The 15,466-nt window shown below is 38.2% G+C and overlaps 1 protein-coding gene across 1 annotated transcript in view; it reads right to left on the reverse strand.

The window, feature by feature from the left end:
* GARS1 (glycyl-tRNA synthetase 1) overlaps positions 1 to 15,466 on the reverse strand; it is a 49,702-nt gene that overhangs the window by 22,429 nt on the left and 11,807 nt on the right. The window contains exons 2-8 of the mRNA XM_052638450.1: positions 14,117 to 14,218; positions 13,134 to 13,236; positions 11,968 to 12,109; positions 10,439 to 10,527; positions 9,967 to 10,043; positions 3,627 to 3,772; positions 1,075 to 1,224 (exon numbers count right to left, since the gene is read on the reverse strand). Of these exons, the coding sequence (XP_052494410.1) occupies positions 1,075 to 1,224; positions 3,627 to 3,772; positions 9,967 to 10,043; positions 10,439 to 10,527; positions 11,968 to 12,109; positions 13,134 to 13,236; positions 14,117 to 14,218 (809 nt within the window). The remainder of the gene's footprint in view (positions 1 to 1,074; positions 1,225 to 3,626; positions 3,773 to 9,966; positions 10,044 to 10,438; positions 10,528 to 11,967; positions 12,110 to 13,133; positions 13,237 to 14,116; positions 14,219 to 15,466) is intronic.

Raw genomic sequence — 15,466 nt, forward strand, 5'->3', positions numbered from 1 at the left:
GGCTGCTGGGGCTGTGGAAAATACTCTGGAGTCTAAGAAAAAGAAAGTGAAGTTTACCAACACAGCCCATTTTATATGAAATTTATTACCTTAAAATATCACTAAGAAAATGTATAGAAATTGCAAAAAACCTAAGTCATAAATAGCTAACTCATAATGAGAAAAACATAACTCAGCAGGACCAAGATGCCTTTCTGCACATTCCTGGATACATCTGACAAAGGGAGGTTATTAGAATAGGGACAAGACACTGTCTGAACTAGAGTAGACAGAAGCAGGCTTGCTAGCTGGACTTTCTGTCATAAAGGTGCCCCAAATATGTGGAGGAATACCAACTGGCTACTGAAACACCCTCACCCCAACACCAGCAACACTGTCTGCCCTGGATGCCTAGGATGGCCCTCCTGCCATAACCCTCACCTCCTTCTAAATCACCCTACTCTCATCTCCACCACCACTTCCAGGAAATGCCTGCGTTGACAATCAAGATCTTGCCACCCTCAAAACAGAACATGAACAAGGGGAAAAGATCATTTTGGAGCAGATGTGAAACGTCAGCTATTCACCCCTTCCCTTCAAACCACACAGTCACTCAAAACCGCCCATCATCTCAGAGACTACAACTGAAGGTAACAAACATGAAACAAACTTTTTTGGAGGATAAAAATAAAGATATAATCATGTAAGAAAGGACTTCCCTGGTGGTACAGTGGATAAGAATCTGCCTGCCAATGCAGTGGACACGGGTTTGAGCCCTGGTCGGGGAAGATTCCAAGTGGCGGGGAACAACTAAGCCTGGGCGCTACAACTACTGAGCATGCGCCCTAGAGCCGGTGCTCTGCCAACAGAAGCCGCCCCAGTGAGAAGTCTGTGCACCGCAACCAAGAGCAGCCCCTGCTTGCGGAAACTAGAGAAAGCCCGTGAGCAGCAACGAAGACCCAGGGCAACCAAAAAGAAATAAGTTTAAAAATGAGGTAAGCAAGAAGAAAGCTGTTTCAAATCAGCAAGCCTCTGTTTCCACTTCAATGCAAAAGTCACTCACTAATTTCACCAGCAGAACACCATGGGTGGTACCTGACTCTGATCAGTCCAGAGCGAGGGGAGATCTCATTTCTGAAAGAATTTCCAATCTGGGCAGCAGCAAAAGGCAACTTTCCTTGGTTGAATTCCAAAAGCCGTTTGAAATTCAGGAAAATCCCCTGTGCAGTTTCTGGTCTCAAATATCTATAAATTTAAACAAACCAGTCTGTTACAAAGGAAGAAATCATGTTTTCCAATAAATCTGAAATTCTAGATACAAATCCTAAAAGTCCTAAATATACTATTCACACAAAGCTGTATGGGCCCTAAAAATGTTTTAGAAATAGATATTTTCCTCAGTAGCAAACATTCTCACACAGGTAACAGAGAAGGTACCAGGTGATTGGTATGGAAATACCACTGTTAGAAATGTCATTTTATCACTCCAGTGAATCAAAGATGACTTCTCTCATGATGTCTCTAAAACTTCAGATATTCTCCTGATTAATCACTTACTTTGGAGGCAGATGACAATTTTAGATCCTTTTAAAAATAAAGTTAAGCATCCCTCTGCTGTTAACCCACATCAAAGCATAACCGTGGAACTATTAATAAAAAGAAGCCAGTACAGGCTGACAATTAACATCAGAACTCACTCAACAAAACCATTACATCACAGCAGGCAATTTTCAAGGCTTTCCATATAATTTTCTTCTTTGTACCCAGAGACACAAAGAAATAGGGAAATCCAGAATGATCAAATCTTTGTGGTATTTTGTATTTTCAGCCCAAGGCTGCTTCTGATTTTCTCCACATTTTAAAAAGACATAGTCACTCAAATATACCATTATAGCCATTGTTTTCTTTTCAATTTCACAGACAATATTCTGTGCAAAATATCACACAAGAAAGCACTCTCAAGAACTTACTTCAAAAGAAACGTTTTATGGAAAAAAATTTTTAAACAAAAAATAAAATTTTACCGTCTTCTCACTCTAATATATCAATTCTTTTTATTTTTTGGTTTTTATCCAAATATAAGCATAGTTACAGTTACTATGCATATTTATTAAGTAGAATGTACTAAATTATTAATTCTTTCTTTTATGCTTTTCCATTTTATTAAAAAAACAGTAAATTTTTCTTATTAACAGTTGCAGAGTATTCTACTAAAATAAACTACTATCATTTATTTAGCAGTCCTCAAATTACTGGATGAATAGGTTATTTTTACTTTCAATTTATATACTCTTTTTTTTTTTGGCAAAGTAGTCACATTTGTTTTCACATCCATAATAAAATCCCATTATGTTACTGCTTAAAGACATAGAGCAAGAATTAGATGTTATAAACCACTTTCAGAGCACAGGTTATCTTGAATTATCTTTTAAAATCCTCTTTTAAAGTAGGAATAGTTAAAGACATATTAAAATTAGCTGTTTTTTATTTTTTCCCCAAGAACTTTACTGAACAAGATTTTTGCTGTTTTGTTCCACTATCTTCTATCATTAATTAATACACTCTTGATAAGTATACCTTCCTTTCCTTTTGAATTCTTTCCTTAGATAAATTCACAGCAGTGGGAAGGCAGGTCACAGGTCATGGCCCATTTTATGACTCTCTGTATTAACAAAATGAAAGGCTCATCCTTTGCCTCTTTCCACAAAATATCCTAAACCAGCCCACTGTCTTACTCCAATAATACACTGTCACAATTCGTGTTTGTTATTCTTCACTCTCTACTCCAGGAAGCATGATCTAGTTTTATCTAGCAAAACCTATCCTGTCTTACCCTAAAATGAGACCATGAGAAAAATATCTGAGGCTATGAAATGGAATACTTTGACTAACTTTGCTAACAATGAACAAAGAATCTGAACATATAAATTCTGGATCATACTGCAAACTGTTACAGGTTTTCTACTCTATCTGCAAAAACCACCTTTTAATGCATCAACAAGCTAAATGTATCCGGTCCAACAGGGTAGGCCACTAGTCACATGTCTAGCGATTAAGATCTGTTTCCAGCACAGGGGCCACAGGTTCCATTGCTGGTTGGGGAACTAAGATCCCACATGCCATGTGGCATGGCCAAAAAATAAATAAATAAGTTTAGAAATTCAGCTCCCCAGAAGCACTAGCCCCATTTCAAATGCTCAACAGCCACATGGCAGTGGGTAGTGGCTACCATATTGGACAGCAACAGCTTATAGACTATTTCCAACACTGCAGAAAGTTCCAGTGGGCAGTGTGATCTACACTAAATGGTTTCTAAAGTCTTCCTCAACAATGGGTTCAATATCCTTCAAAATCATTCTTCAACTCTCTCTCCTGCCCTATGCAGTAATAACTATAAGAAGTGATGATTACAGACTTCTGTATTTATGCCCTCCCCCAAATGACAATATATAATAAAAAAAATTATACTCAGAAAGAATTAGAAGAAATAAAATTTTAGAATATATCTATCATTATTTCTCCTTAATATATTTGTGTGTACTTCGTACAAATCATTTTTCAAACATTTTCCTTCATGGTTGCTACTAATATTTACCTTTTATTACAAGTAGTTATAATAAATTACATAAACAATAAGTGATACATACCCAGGCATGTTTCCTCCAGGTCCAATGAAGGTCTTAAACATTAAGTTAAAAGGCACTGGAGGGGAAAGATCATTTCCAGTAGTGGGAGATTTTACATTGTAGTTTACAAAAAGATCTGCAAGTTCTTGCTGTCCATAGTTATCGAGCTGAAGAATACATCAAGAAAATGATTAGTGTAAGAGACTGAGAAAAAACAAGGCATACCAATAAAATATTATATATAAAACCCCACCCACCATTAAAATTCACCCAAAATAAAAATATCAGATTAACCTAATCTTAAGATGTCTATATTAAAACCATAGCCAATTTACATAGCTTACATTCACCAACAGAGAAATGGAGTGTCTTTGTAGGACCGACCTAAAATTCACACGTGTACCATTTCACAATGAAAGATAGGGCAAACTATCTCTTGTTCAATTATAATAGCTACTGGTTGGCAAGAATCATGCAGATAAGTCTACACAATGAATTTTACTACTCTGTATACTTAAGAGTCAGGTGCGCTTCCCTGTCTATTAATTAAATGTGCATGTAACTTTCCTCTCCCATTAGATACTATGGGAGAAGCTTGAAGGCAGAAGCTGTGTCTTATCCACTTCCGCATTTCCCAGTGCACTGCACATCCTATACACTGATGATCAATGCCAAACCCTCTAAAATGATATAGGATCTCCAATTCAAGAACCTCGAATGATGATGACACACCATCTAATAGTAAAGAATATTTAAACTTAAAAAATGTCTAATAAAAATAATTAGATAAATCAACTAATGATTTATGGCCATTCGGGATCAGAAAATCCTGGATAAATTGCCCAACTCCACCACGGATGGGTTGTGTGATTCAGGATCAAGTTCCTTCCTAACCTCTCTGAGCCTGTTTGCTTATCTGCAAAATGGGGAGAACAGATTCTACCTCGTTTCTTAGCCACAGAGGGTGAATCAATGCCTTTTAGATAAACTATTAATATCACGCTTCATAAAGCTGAGAAGGAATCACAAGCATTAACAGATGCAAAAAATGCTATTATATGCTGAAGCAACAGATGGGCCTCTGCCCAGGAAATCCTTTGGGGCCATTTCAGCATCAGGCCACTTCCATGGGTTTCTAACACTTCACTGAAGATTAAATTGACAAGAATACAGAACTGACCCTTGAACAACACGTGTAACCTACAGCCAGCCCTGTCTATCCACAGTTATTCTGTATCTGCAGATTCAACGACCTAAAAACTGTGTAGTACTGTAGAGTTTACTACTGAAACTCATCACAGTGTAAGTGGACTCGCAAAGTTCAAACCATGTTGTTCAAGGGTCGACTGTGTGTGTGTGTGTATGAGATATCACAGATATATATGATATGGCAATCAAAATCAAAATCCAAACTGTTCTCCTGGAACATATACCTGATGAAACAGAAAGTCAGTGCTCAAACTATAAATTATGACTTAACAAAACAACTAACTACTTCCTGTTTCTGACAATTTATTTGGAAATGAACGAAGCTGTTAAGATCAAAGACACATACACACAAAATCCCTAATAAATCTACAATTCTGAATGTGAAAGAGGATAATTTAGGTGTAATCTGGGCTTCTTTTCATGTCTTTTTTCTACTAAGGGTCATGTCTTTGGAAAAGGAAGGAAATGAGAAATGAGGGTGTGGCCCTAACAGTATTAAAGTATAAGAATTCATTTTCTAAGCCATAAGCAACAACGTGGAAGAAATGAGTTTCAAAAAGGGAACAGAATATACTTCATATGGCCCAAAATAAATTGGCAGATGAGTCAACAGCCAGATTAAAAAGTTTTTCAATTTAAATGACAAAGGAGAAAATTTCTCAGCTAATGTTGGGAAAGCCAGACACTGCAGAGGAAAATCAGCAGGTTTAAAAAAATCAAGGCAACAGTGGAGAAGTGTCCAGTAATTTCCATCAGAGGAAAGCAGTGTTAGGGAGTCCTCAGTTTAGTTGCTCAGTTATGTCCGACTCTTTGCAACCCCATGGACTGCAGCACGCCAGGCTTCCCTGTAAATCACCAACTCCGGGAGCTTACTCAAACTCATGTCCATCAAGTCAATGATGCCATCCAGCCATCTCATCCTCTGTCATGCCCTTCTCCTCCCGCCTTCAATCTTTCCCAGAGTCACGGTCTTTTCTAGTGAGTCAGTTCTTTGCATCAGGTGGCCAAAGTATTGGGAGTTTCAGCTTCACCATCAGTCCTTCCAATGAATATTCACGACTGGATTCCAACATTCCAATGAATATTCATGATTATGATTGACTGGCTGGATTTCCTTGCAGTCCAAGGGACTCTCAAGAGTCTTCTCCAACACCACAGTTCAAAAACATCAATTCTTTGGCACTCAGCTTTCTTTATAGTCCAACTCCCACATCCATACATGACTACTGGAAAAACCATAGCTTTGACTAGATGGATCTTTGTTGGCAAAGTAATGTCTCTGCCTTTTAATATGCTGCCTAGGTTGATCATAGCTTTTCTTCCAAGGAACAAGCATCTTTTAATTTCATAGCTGCAATCACCATCTGCAGTGATTTTGGAGCCCAAGAAAACAAAGTCTGTCACTGTTTCCACTGTTTCCCCATCTATTTGCCATGAAGTGATGGGACCAGGTGCCATGATTTTCTTTTCTGAATGTTGAGTTTTAAGCCAACTTTTTCACTCTCCTCTTTCACTTTCATCAAGAGGCTCTTTAGTTCTTCTTCACTTTCTGCCATAAGGGTCATGTCATCTGCATGTCTGAGGTTATTGATATTTCTCTTGGCAATCCTGATTCCAGTTTGTGCTTCATCCAGCCCAGCATTTGGCATGATGTACTCTGCATATAAGTTAAATAAGCAGGGTGACAATATATAGCCTTCATGTACTCCTTTCCTGATTTGCAACCAGTCTGTTGTTCCATGTTCAGTTCTAACTGTGCTTCTTGACCTGCATACAGATTTCTCAGGAGGCAGGTCAGGTGGTCAGGTATTCCCACCTCTTGTAATTTTCCAGAGTTTGTTGTGGTCCACACAATCAAAGGCTTTGGCATAGTCAATAAAGCAGATGTTTTCCTGGAACTCGCTTGCTTTTTCGATGATCCAACAGATGTTGGCAATTTGATCTCTGGTTCCTCTGCCTTTTCTAAAACCAGCTTGAACATCAGGCAGTTCATGGTTCACGTATTGTTGAAGCCTGGCTTGAAGAATTTTAAGCATTACTTTACTAGTGTGTGAGATGAGTGCAGTTGTGCAGTAGTTTGAGCATTCTTTGGCATTGCCTTTCTTTGGGATTGGAATGAAAACTGACCTTTTCCAGTCCTGTGGCCACTGCTGAGTTTTCCAAATTTGCTGGCATATTGAGGGCAGCACTTTCACAGCATATCTTTTAGGATATGAAATACTTCAACTGGAATTCCATCACCTCCACTAGCTTTGTTCGTAGTGATGCCTCCTAAGACCCACTTGACTTCGCATTCCGGGATGTCTGGCTCTAGGTGAGCGGTCACACCTTCGTGGTTATCTGGGTCATGAAGATCTTTTGTGTACAGTTCTTCCGTGTATTCCTGCCACCTCTTCTTAATATCTTCTGCTTCTGTTAGGTCCATACCATTTCTGTCCTTTATTGTGCCCATCTTTGCATGAAATGTTCCCTTGGTATCTCTAATTTTCTCGAAGAGATCTCTGCTGCTGCTGCTAAGTCGCTTCAGTAGTGTCCAACTCTGTGCAAACCTATGGACAGCAGCCCACCAGGCTCCTCCGTACATGGGATTCTCTCGGCAAGAATATTGCAGTGGGTTGCCATTTCCTTCTCTAGAAGAGATCTCTAGTCTTTCCCATTCTACTGTTTTCCTCTATTTCTTTGCACTGATGACTGGGGAAGGTTTTCTTATCTTTCCTTGCTATTCTTTGGAATTCTGCATTCAAATGGGTCTATCTTTCCTTTTCTTCTTTGCCTTTTGCTTCTCTTCTTTTCTCAGCTATCTGTAAGGCCTCCTCATACAACCATTTTGCCTTTTTGCATTGCTTTTTCCTGGGTATGGTCTTGATCCCTGTCTCCTATACAGTGTCACAAACCTCCATCCATAGTTCATCAGGCACTCTGTCTATCAGATCTAATCCCTTGAAATCTATTTGTCACTTCCAGTGTATAATCATAAGGGATTTGATTTAGGTCATACCACTGGTTCCAAATAGGAAAAGGAGTACGTCAAGGCTGTATATTGTCACCCTGATTATTTAACTTATATGCAGAGTACATCAAGAGAAATGCTGGGCTGTAAGAAGCACAAGCTGGAATCAAGATCGCCAGGAGAAATATCAATAACCTCAGATATGCATATGACACCACCCTTATGGCAGAAAGTGAAGAGGAACTCAAAAGCCTCTTGATGAAAGTAAAAGAGGAGAGTGAAAAAGTTGGCTTAAAGCTCAACATTCAGCAAACGAAGATCATGGCATCTGGTCCCATCACTTCATGGCAAATAGATGGGGAAACAGTGGAAACAGTGTCAGACTTAATTTTGGGGGGCTCCAAAATTACTGCAGATGGTGATTGCAGCCATGAAATTAAAAGACGCTTACTCCTGGGAAGGAAAGTTATGACCAACCTAGAGAGCATATTCAAAAGCAGAGACAATACTTTGCCAAGGTCCACCTAGTCAAGGCTATGTTTTTTCCAGTAGTCATGTACGGATGTGAGAGTTGGACTGTGAAGAAAGCTGAGCACCAAAGAATTGATGCTTTTGAACTGTGGTGTTGGAGCAGACTCTTGAGTCCCTTGGACTGCAAGGAGATCCAACCAGTCCATTCTAAAGGAGAACACAGTCCTGGGTGTTCTTTGGAAGGAATCATGCTGAAGCTGAAACTCTAGTACTTTGGCCACCTCATGTGAAGAATTGACTCATTGGAAAAGACTCTGATGCTGGGAGGGATTGAGGGCAGGAGGAGAAAGGGATGACAGAGGATGAGATAGCTGGATGGCATCACCGACTCAATGCACATGAGTCTGAGTGAACTCCGGGAGTTGGTGATGGACAGGGAGGCCTGGAGTGCTGCAATTCACAGGGTTGCAGAGTCAGACACAACTGAGCAACTAAACTGAACTGAACTGAATGGTCTAGTGGTTTTCCCTACTTTCTTCAATTTAAGTTTGAATTTGGCAATAAGGAGTTCATGATCTGAGCCAGTCATCTCCCAATCTTGTTTTTGCAGACTGTATAGAGCTCCTCCATCTTTGGCACAAAGAATATAATCAATCTGATTTCAGTATTGGCCATCTGGAGATGTCCACGTGTAGAGTCTTCTCTTATGTTGTTGGAAGAGGGTGTTTGCTATGATCAGTGTGTTCTCTTGGCAAAACTCTGTTAGCCTTTGCTCTGCTTCATTTTGTACTCCAAGGCCAAATTTGCTTGTTACTACAGGTATCTTTTGACTTCCTACTTTTGCATTTCAGTCTCCTATAATGAAAAGGACATCTTCTGGGGGTGTTAGTTCTACACTCAGCCTTACTTATTCATACACAAGATAGAGAAAATCTTACTTCTTGGATGAAAAAAAAAAAAGGCACTGGTTGTTTTTTTTTCCATCCAAGGAAGTAAATAAAATTTAAGAGATGAGCTGTGGTGGATTTCATGATCAAATATGGTGCTGGAGAAATACTTTGCTTAAAAAGATAGATGAGGTGAGAAATCAGCAACATTCACATATAGGCATGTGATCCTCCTGGGGCAAAGGTGTGCAGTATTCATCAATTTTTAAAGCAGTTTGTGGCCCCCCAAAAAGAGTAAGAACTACTTCTGATATAGAAGGTATTTCTGCATTTGGCTAAAAGTTAGAATAGATGATCTCCATGCCTTCCCTAAAACTTGTCAACTTAAATACAAAACTAAAGGTCTACAGGAAAAGCAGGGGCCTGCTCCATCAGGTTCTAAGAAGAGCACATAGTCAGGGACAGTCCAATCAGAAGTAGATCAAGTGGCTGATAAGAAAGTCTCACACAGATGTCTGCCCCAGATCTCCGCACTGAACACTACCCATCCTTAGACACTGTCCTGGTTTTTGCTATTAAATCCAGAAAACTGGTTTCTAAGGAGAGAAAACTAATTTCATTCCTATTTACACTGACTTGCTAGTTTGACATAAGTAAAGGGTTAATCATAAAATGCTGACAGAGAAAATAAAAATGCAAAAACAGATGATACGAAGGACAGAAGGTAAGCTCTCCTTCTATACTACTGTGACCAGGTCAGCACAATATGGAATTCAAGTCATCAAATGCTGAAGAAAGACAGCACCTACCTGGGTTATCATGATAACATTTCTCAAGTACTTACCTGGGCCAAGACACTTTCCATCTCTGATTTCTTCTCAGCAGAACACTTCTTATCAGACATCAATTTCTGTAAATGAGCTGCAAGAATAGTGTTGTACATGTCAATTTCAATCAGTGGGAAAAAGGGACAATGTACTTTTGAGTTTCAGCACTGGACAGGTGAAAAACTGAACCCAAGGATAATATTCTTAATTTATATGAATCCTATGGCTGATTTTACAGAGACAGTCATAATACTCTCTTGATTCTTTCAGTGACTTAGAATTTCTAATTATCTGTATATATGTGTGTATATATATATATTTTTTTTCAATAAAGGACTTGTTCTATATACTAAGATCTGTGCACTTTATTCTTTGTATATTATGTCCCAAGAAAAAAAATGTAAAAACTTGAGAGAAAAGTTTAATCCAAACCCTTTGCTTTGATCAATCCTACTTGAAAAGGTGTTTACTTGAGATGAAAAGCCATACCTTTCAACAGATGGTCAGCACGGAAACACTCTCCATTTTTTAAATCTTTCACCATGAAGTCAGCAAATTTGTCTACATGGCCAGAAGTCCTAAGTTAATACCAAGTCAATTAGTCATTTTCATACAGCTTAACACATAAATTTTACCTTTTAAGACAATCTGCCATCTATATATTTATCCATAGCTTACATCTGTGTATCTGACAGATGAAAAGTCCCATATCCATTATGGAATATCCCATGGTAGATAAAAATGTATGCCAAAGAAAATTCTTCCTTAAATCTATTCCTACCTGCTTCCCAAGTTCTCCCTTCCCTTAGGAAAAAAAATATTAGCTAGATTATACTTTTTCACAAATTGTCAAGGTCTGTGCTACTTTTCAGGATCAGTTACTCCATGCCTATCCCATTATTATTAGTGATCCAAGCAAAAGCCAAAACCATGGGGAATTTGACTAGCCAAGAATCTGCGAGAACTCAGTATAGACACTGAACCTTAAAGAAAGAGTTTTCTGCCGCTGAAACCTGTAGGGACACTGGTATTATCGCTACGTGGCTCCTATTAGTGGAGCAAGCAGCTAAGAATAGGTTGTCCTGATCTTTTAGATCTATCATCAAGAATTTCAGCTTATTTTAATTGCCTGAAATTATTGAGAGAGAGCTTAAAGTATGCAAAAGGCTCCTCTGGTGACTTAGATGGTAAAGAATCTGCCTGCAATGCTGGAGACCTGAGTTCGATCACTGGGCTGGGAAGATGCCATGAAGAAGGGAATGGCTAACCACTCCAGTATTCTTACCTGGAGAATTCCATGGACAGAGGAGCCTAGCAGGCTACAGTCCATGGGGTTGCAAAGAGTCAGACACGACTGAGAGACTAACACTTTCACTTTAAGGTGTACAAAAAGTGAAAATTAGCTCTTTAACAAGCAATATTAAATGAAATGATGAAAAATAGTAACAATTCCTCTTTCAGTTTCATATCTGAGAAATGCTGACCTGCTTTCAACAATGTTGGTAGGAACAATCTAAATTTCGGCATTGAAACGTCAATACACATAGTAGTATTTAATTTTAAAAATGTACATAGTTTTGCCCAGAACTTCTATGAATTCATACTAAAGAAATCACCAGGATATACAAAAAATTCATCTATTAGGATGTTCAGCACAATCAAAACTCAGAAACTAAAACTTAAACGCCTATACTAATGCACCAGCTAAGTAAATTATGCCACATCTGTAACAGAGAATAGTATTCTGTCATTAAAAATACTCTTGAAGCTTATTGATATAATGTTCACCTATATTAGGTGAAAGAAAGCATTGTGCTACTACTAAACGCCACACTATGCTACTTCTAAACTTAAAAAGAAAGGATAAATACAACATTTTAAACTGGCTATCTGTTGGCAATGAGTATATATTTTGTTTTTTTCAGATTTTCACAATGAACATGGGTAATTTTTTTTAATCAAAAAGTTACTTAGGTATATAAATTAAAGAATTTCAGCCTTCAAAGTAGAAATCTTACTTTAAAACTGGCTCAGGGGTAAGCATGGTACAATCAATCTCCAGGATCTGTTCCTCTTGGATAAAATGCTGCCTCCAGGTCTGAATAATATTGTTTTTTAAAGCACATCCAACTGGGCCAAAATCATAAAGACCACTCACACCTGCAAAATGAGAGGAAAACGTACTCTGCCTTATCACTCTGAACAAATCAAAGCAAGAAGACATCAGAAAGCCGAAAGACTCACATATTCCCAAAACAGGTACTCAAGCCAACATTTCAAATCCCCCAGTACTAAAGAGTCTTATTTCCAACTAGCCGACAGATGTTTAAACTGAAAACGTCTTACTCTATTTACTATTTCTGTATGTGAAGGCTGAAATTTCAAGTAGGGTTAGAAAAACCTAAAAACAAAAAGAAGTTCCTCCTTATGCAAGAAACAAAATGAAAAAGCAGATTATAGTTTTCTGCCATAGAAATGAGAAAATAACTTGCTGCATCAGTGGAATAACAATGATGCCCAATACCCCATTCTCCAATTTATTCTTGGTATTTGAGCCACTATTTAAACCTCAAGAAATAAAACATTTAGAGATCTGCTGGGACTAAAAATCAAATCAAGTTTCGGTGGCAAAGTATTGAAAGTTTAATACTGTTGCAATGATCTCCATTACTTATGAAAATATCAGTGAATTATATTTGTCTATATAAATTCATGTAGTGTTCAGAGGGATGTAGAAATTTATCTGCATAGCTAAGAAGAATGTTTTCACCTGGCAGTTGCCATAATGAGTAACATAGGAACTAGGGTTTATCACTGCCCTGTGGGGAACAGCACAGTGCAGCTGGCCAGTGCTACAGATGGCCCTCTACTACTCCCAAGTCTCCACTGGAATTTTAAGAAGAGTCTGATATGTACATGGACACATCAAACACTTAATATCTGCCTACCCCTCCAATTCCCTAGATCCTAATGGAAGAAAAGCCATCTTTAGGAATAAGGAGGGTAGAAGGAAATAAGAACTGGTATCATACCAAATGAATGACTAAACAAATAAATGTAAGATATCTATCCTCTGCTTTGCATGACCTGATACAACGAGATATCAACTGGCAAGTTGTGCTTTTCATTTAGGAACCATATTAAAGCCACTAACAACACATTTTTTCATTCATTAATCCCCTACCTCCATAAATGGCAAAAGCTTGATCATAGAAAAACCTCCTCTTCAGAGTATCTTCCATTTTTGCTCTGTCTACAACATCATCTTTGGGCTGTAATGCTAGCTCCTGTAAGAGATTTTTAAAGAGAAAATATGTGATTGAAGGAGTGAGTGGGAATTTCAGTTTACACACCTAAATTTACTTTATTCCTCAGAATTCAATATAAAATTTATCAGACAAGATTTTCATACCCTTAAAACAATAGAAACCTTGGGGGTTTTTCCCTCTGAGTTACAGAAAAGATACCTTTATTTAACTATTTAGGAAAATGTATGACTATTTCCAAGATTATAAAACTAAGCTTACTTAGATGTAGATACTAATAAGCAGTATTTTAGAGTATTTTTTAGAGGATCACTGTAGTGAAATAGTGACTTAAAACTCCAAATGAGGAATTCTCTGGCTTCCCAGTGGTTAGGACTGGACGCTTTCACTGCTGGGGCTGAGTTCAACCCCTGGCTGGGGAACTAAGATGCCACAAGCTGTGCAGCTTGGCCAAAAAAAGAAAAAACTCCAAACGATTTCAGTTTAGTGATGTGAGATACTATGAAAGGTTTGTGAGCAGGTATCAGATGAATAAAACTTTTCCTTAAAAGAAGAGATTTTAAAACAGCATAACCATTATTTGTAAATATAAAAGAATTCCTCAAGAAGAACACAATTGCCTTCCAGGGAAATTAATGGAACACAACCAGTCTAGGGTTTTTGTCTGGTGGGAGAAGGAGTAGGTTAGGGTGAGGAAAAGTTTTGTAGAAAAGCTGACATTTTGAATTACACATTGAAAGAAAGGAGTCCGCCAAGTAGAGAAGGAGGAGAAGGCATTCTGGATAAACAGAGATAGAGCAACTTTTAGATTTTTTTCTAGGTCTCTCCCACCCACAGAGACTAAGTAAAGATGAGCAATTCTATATCTACTTACGTTCCTTTCCAAGGATCCAAGACTCACCTTTGCTTCCAGAATCCTCTTTCGGGCTTTGAGCTCACTTACAGCCTTGTCTATATCTACTTGGGGTGCTTTATCTTCTTTGAGTTTTCGTACGAGATCTCCCTAGCCAACAAAGAGAATCTGTAGTCATGATTGGTCTCAGAAGTAAAGTTAGAAATGTGCTTTTCAGCAGGTCTTTTAAACAGTATCTGTGTGAGAATGAGGAAATTCAAAGGTTTATTATGTGAAAGGTCATTATGAATACTGTAGGTCTCTGCTCTCAGCATGTATAATCTAAACATATAGACAGGTACATAAATAACTACTCTTGCACTGTGATTATTACTGGTTTGTTTTCTTCGTGGGGAGGAGATGCACAGGGGGGAGAAAAGCACTGATCAAAAAGTAAAAACCCTGCTGGTATCTACTGGGTAAGAATCTGCCTTGCAATTCAGGGGGATGAGGGCTTGATCCCTGGTCGGAGAACTAAGATCCCACATGCTGCAGGGCAACTAAGACCACATGCTACAATTAGGCAGTATGCACTCTGCAGCTAGAGAAAGCCTGCTCCCTGCAACAGAGATCCAGCACAGTAAAAAAAGAAAAAAAAAAAAAAAAAAGTAAAGAGCAAGATAAGCGCTGAGAACTCAGAAGAACCAAGGAGACTACCATCTCCTTGAATCTCTTTTTTTCTTGCATACAAAAAAAAGAGACTGTTTTAGTTTTCTGCTTACTTCTCTGCCCATTTGTTCTCAGTCACTTACCTTCCTCTGCCCTTTACTGTTGCATTTTTTTCCTTGCTAATTTCTTTAGACTACTTCATTCACCTCCGACAACCTACCACCCGTACATTGATTTTCTTACAGTAACGTGGTAGAATAAGTAATCTGAGAGAACAAACAAAACGTTACCACATGGTCTGGGAAATTTCAAGATGAGAAATTAAAAGGTATCAAATTAATAGAGCCCTGGGGGGCCCAACAGAAGCAACTGCTCTCTAAAGTAGACCTTCCACAGGCCTTTCAGGATTTTCAGTTTAAGGTTACCAAAGTAAGAACTCAGCTCAAAATTTTAAAATCCATGAGGAAGAAAGACACCATGAATGAGACTTGGCAAAAACAACAAATAATGAAATTAGATCCTTTAAAAGTATTAGAATGACCAAACATACTTTTTAAATGCTTAAGATGTTTAAAGTAAAATAAAAAGAGGAATCAAAAACATGAGTAAAGAATAAGAGACTATCAAAAACAATCAGGGGACTTGAAAAAGAAACACATAGAACATTAGGAAATAAATCACTGAAATTTAAAAACTCACTGGACAGTTTAAACAGCAGATCAGGGAGCTGAAGAGAGAATTAGTGACTTA

Source organism: Budorcas taxicolor, chromosome 4 (genome assembly GCF_023091745.1).
Source record: "Budorcas taxicolor isolate Tak-1 chromosome 4, Takin1.1, whole genome shotgun sequence".
NCBI lineage: Eukaryota > Metazoa > Chordata > Mammalia > Artiodactyla > Bovidae > Budorcas > Budorcas taxicolor.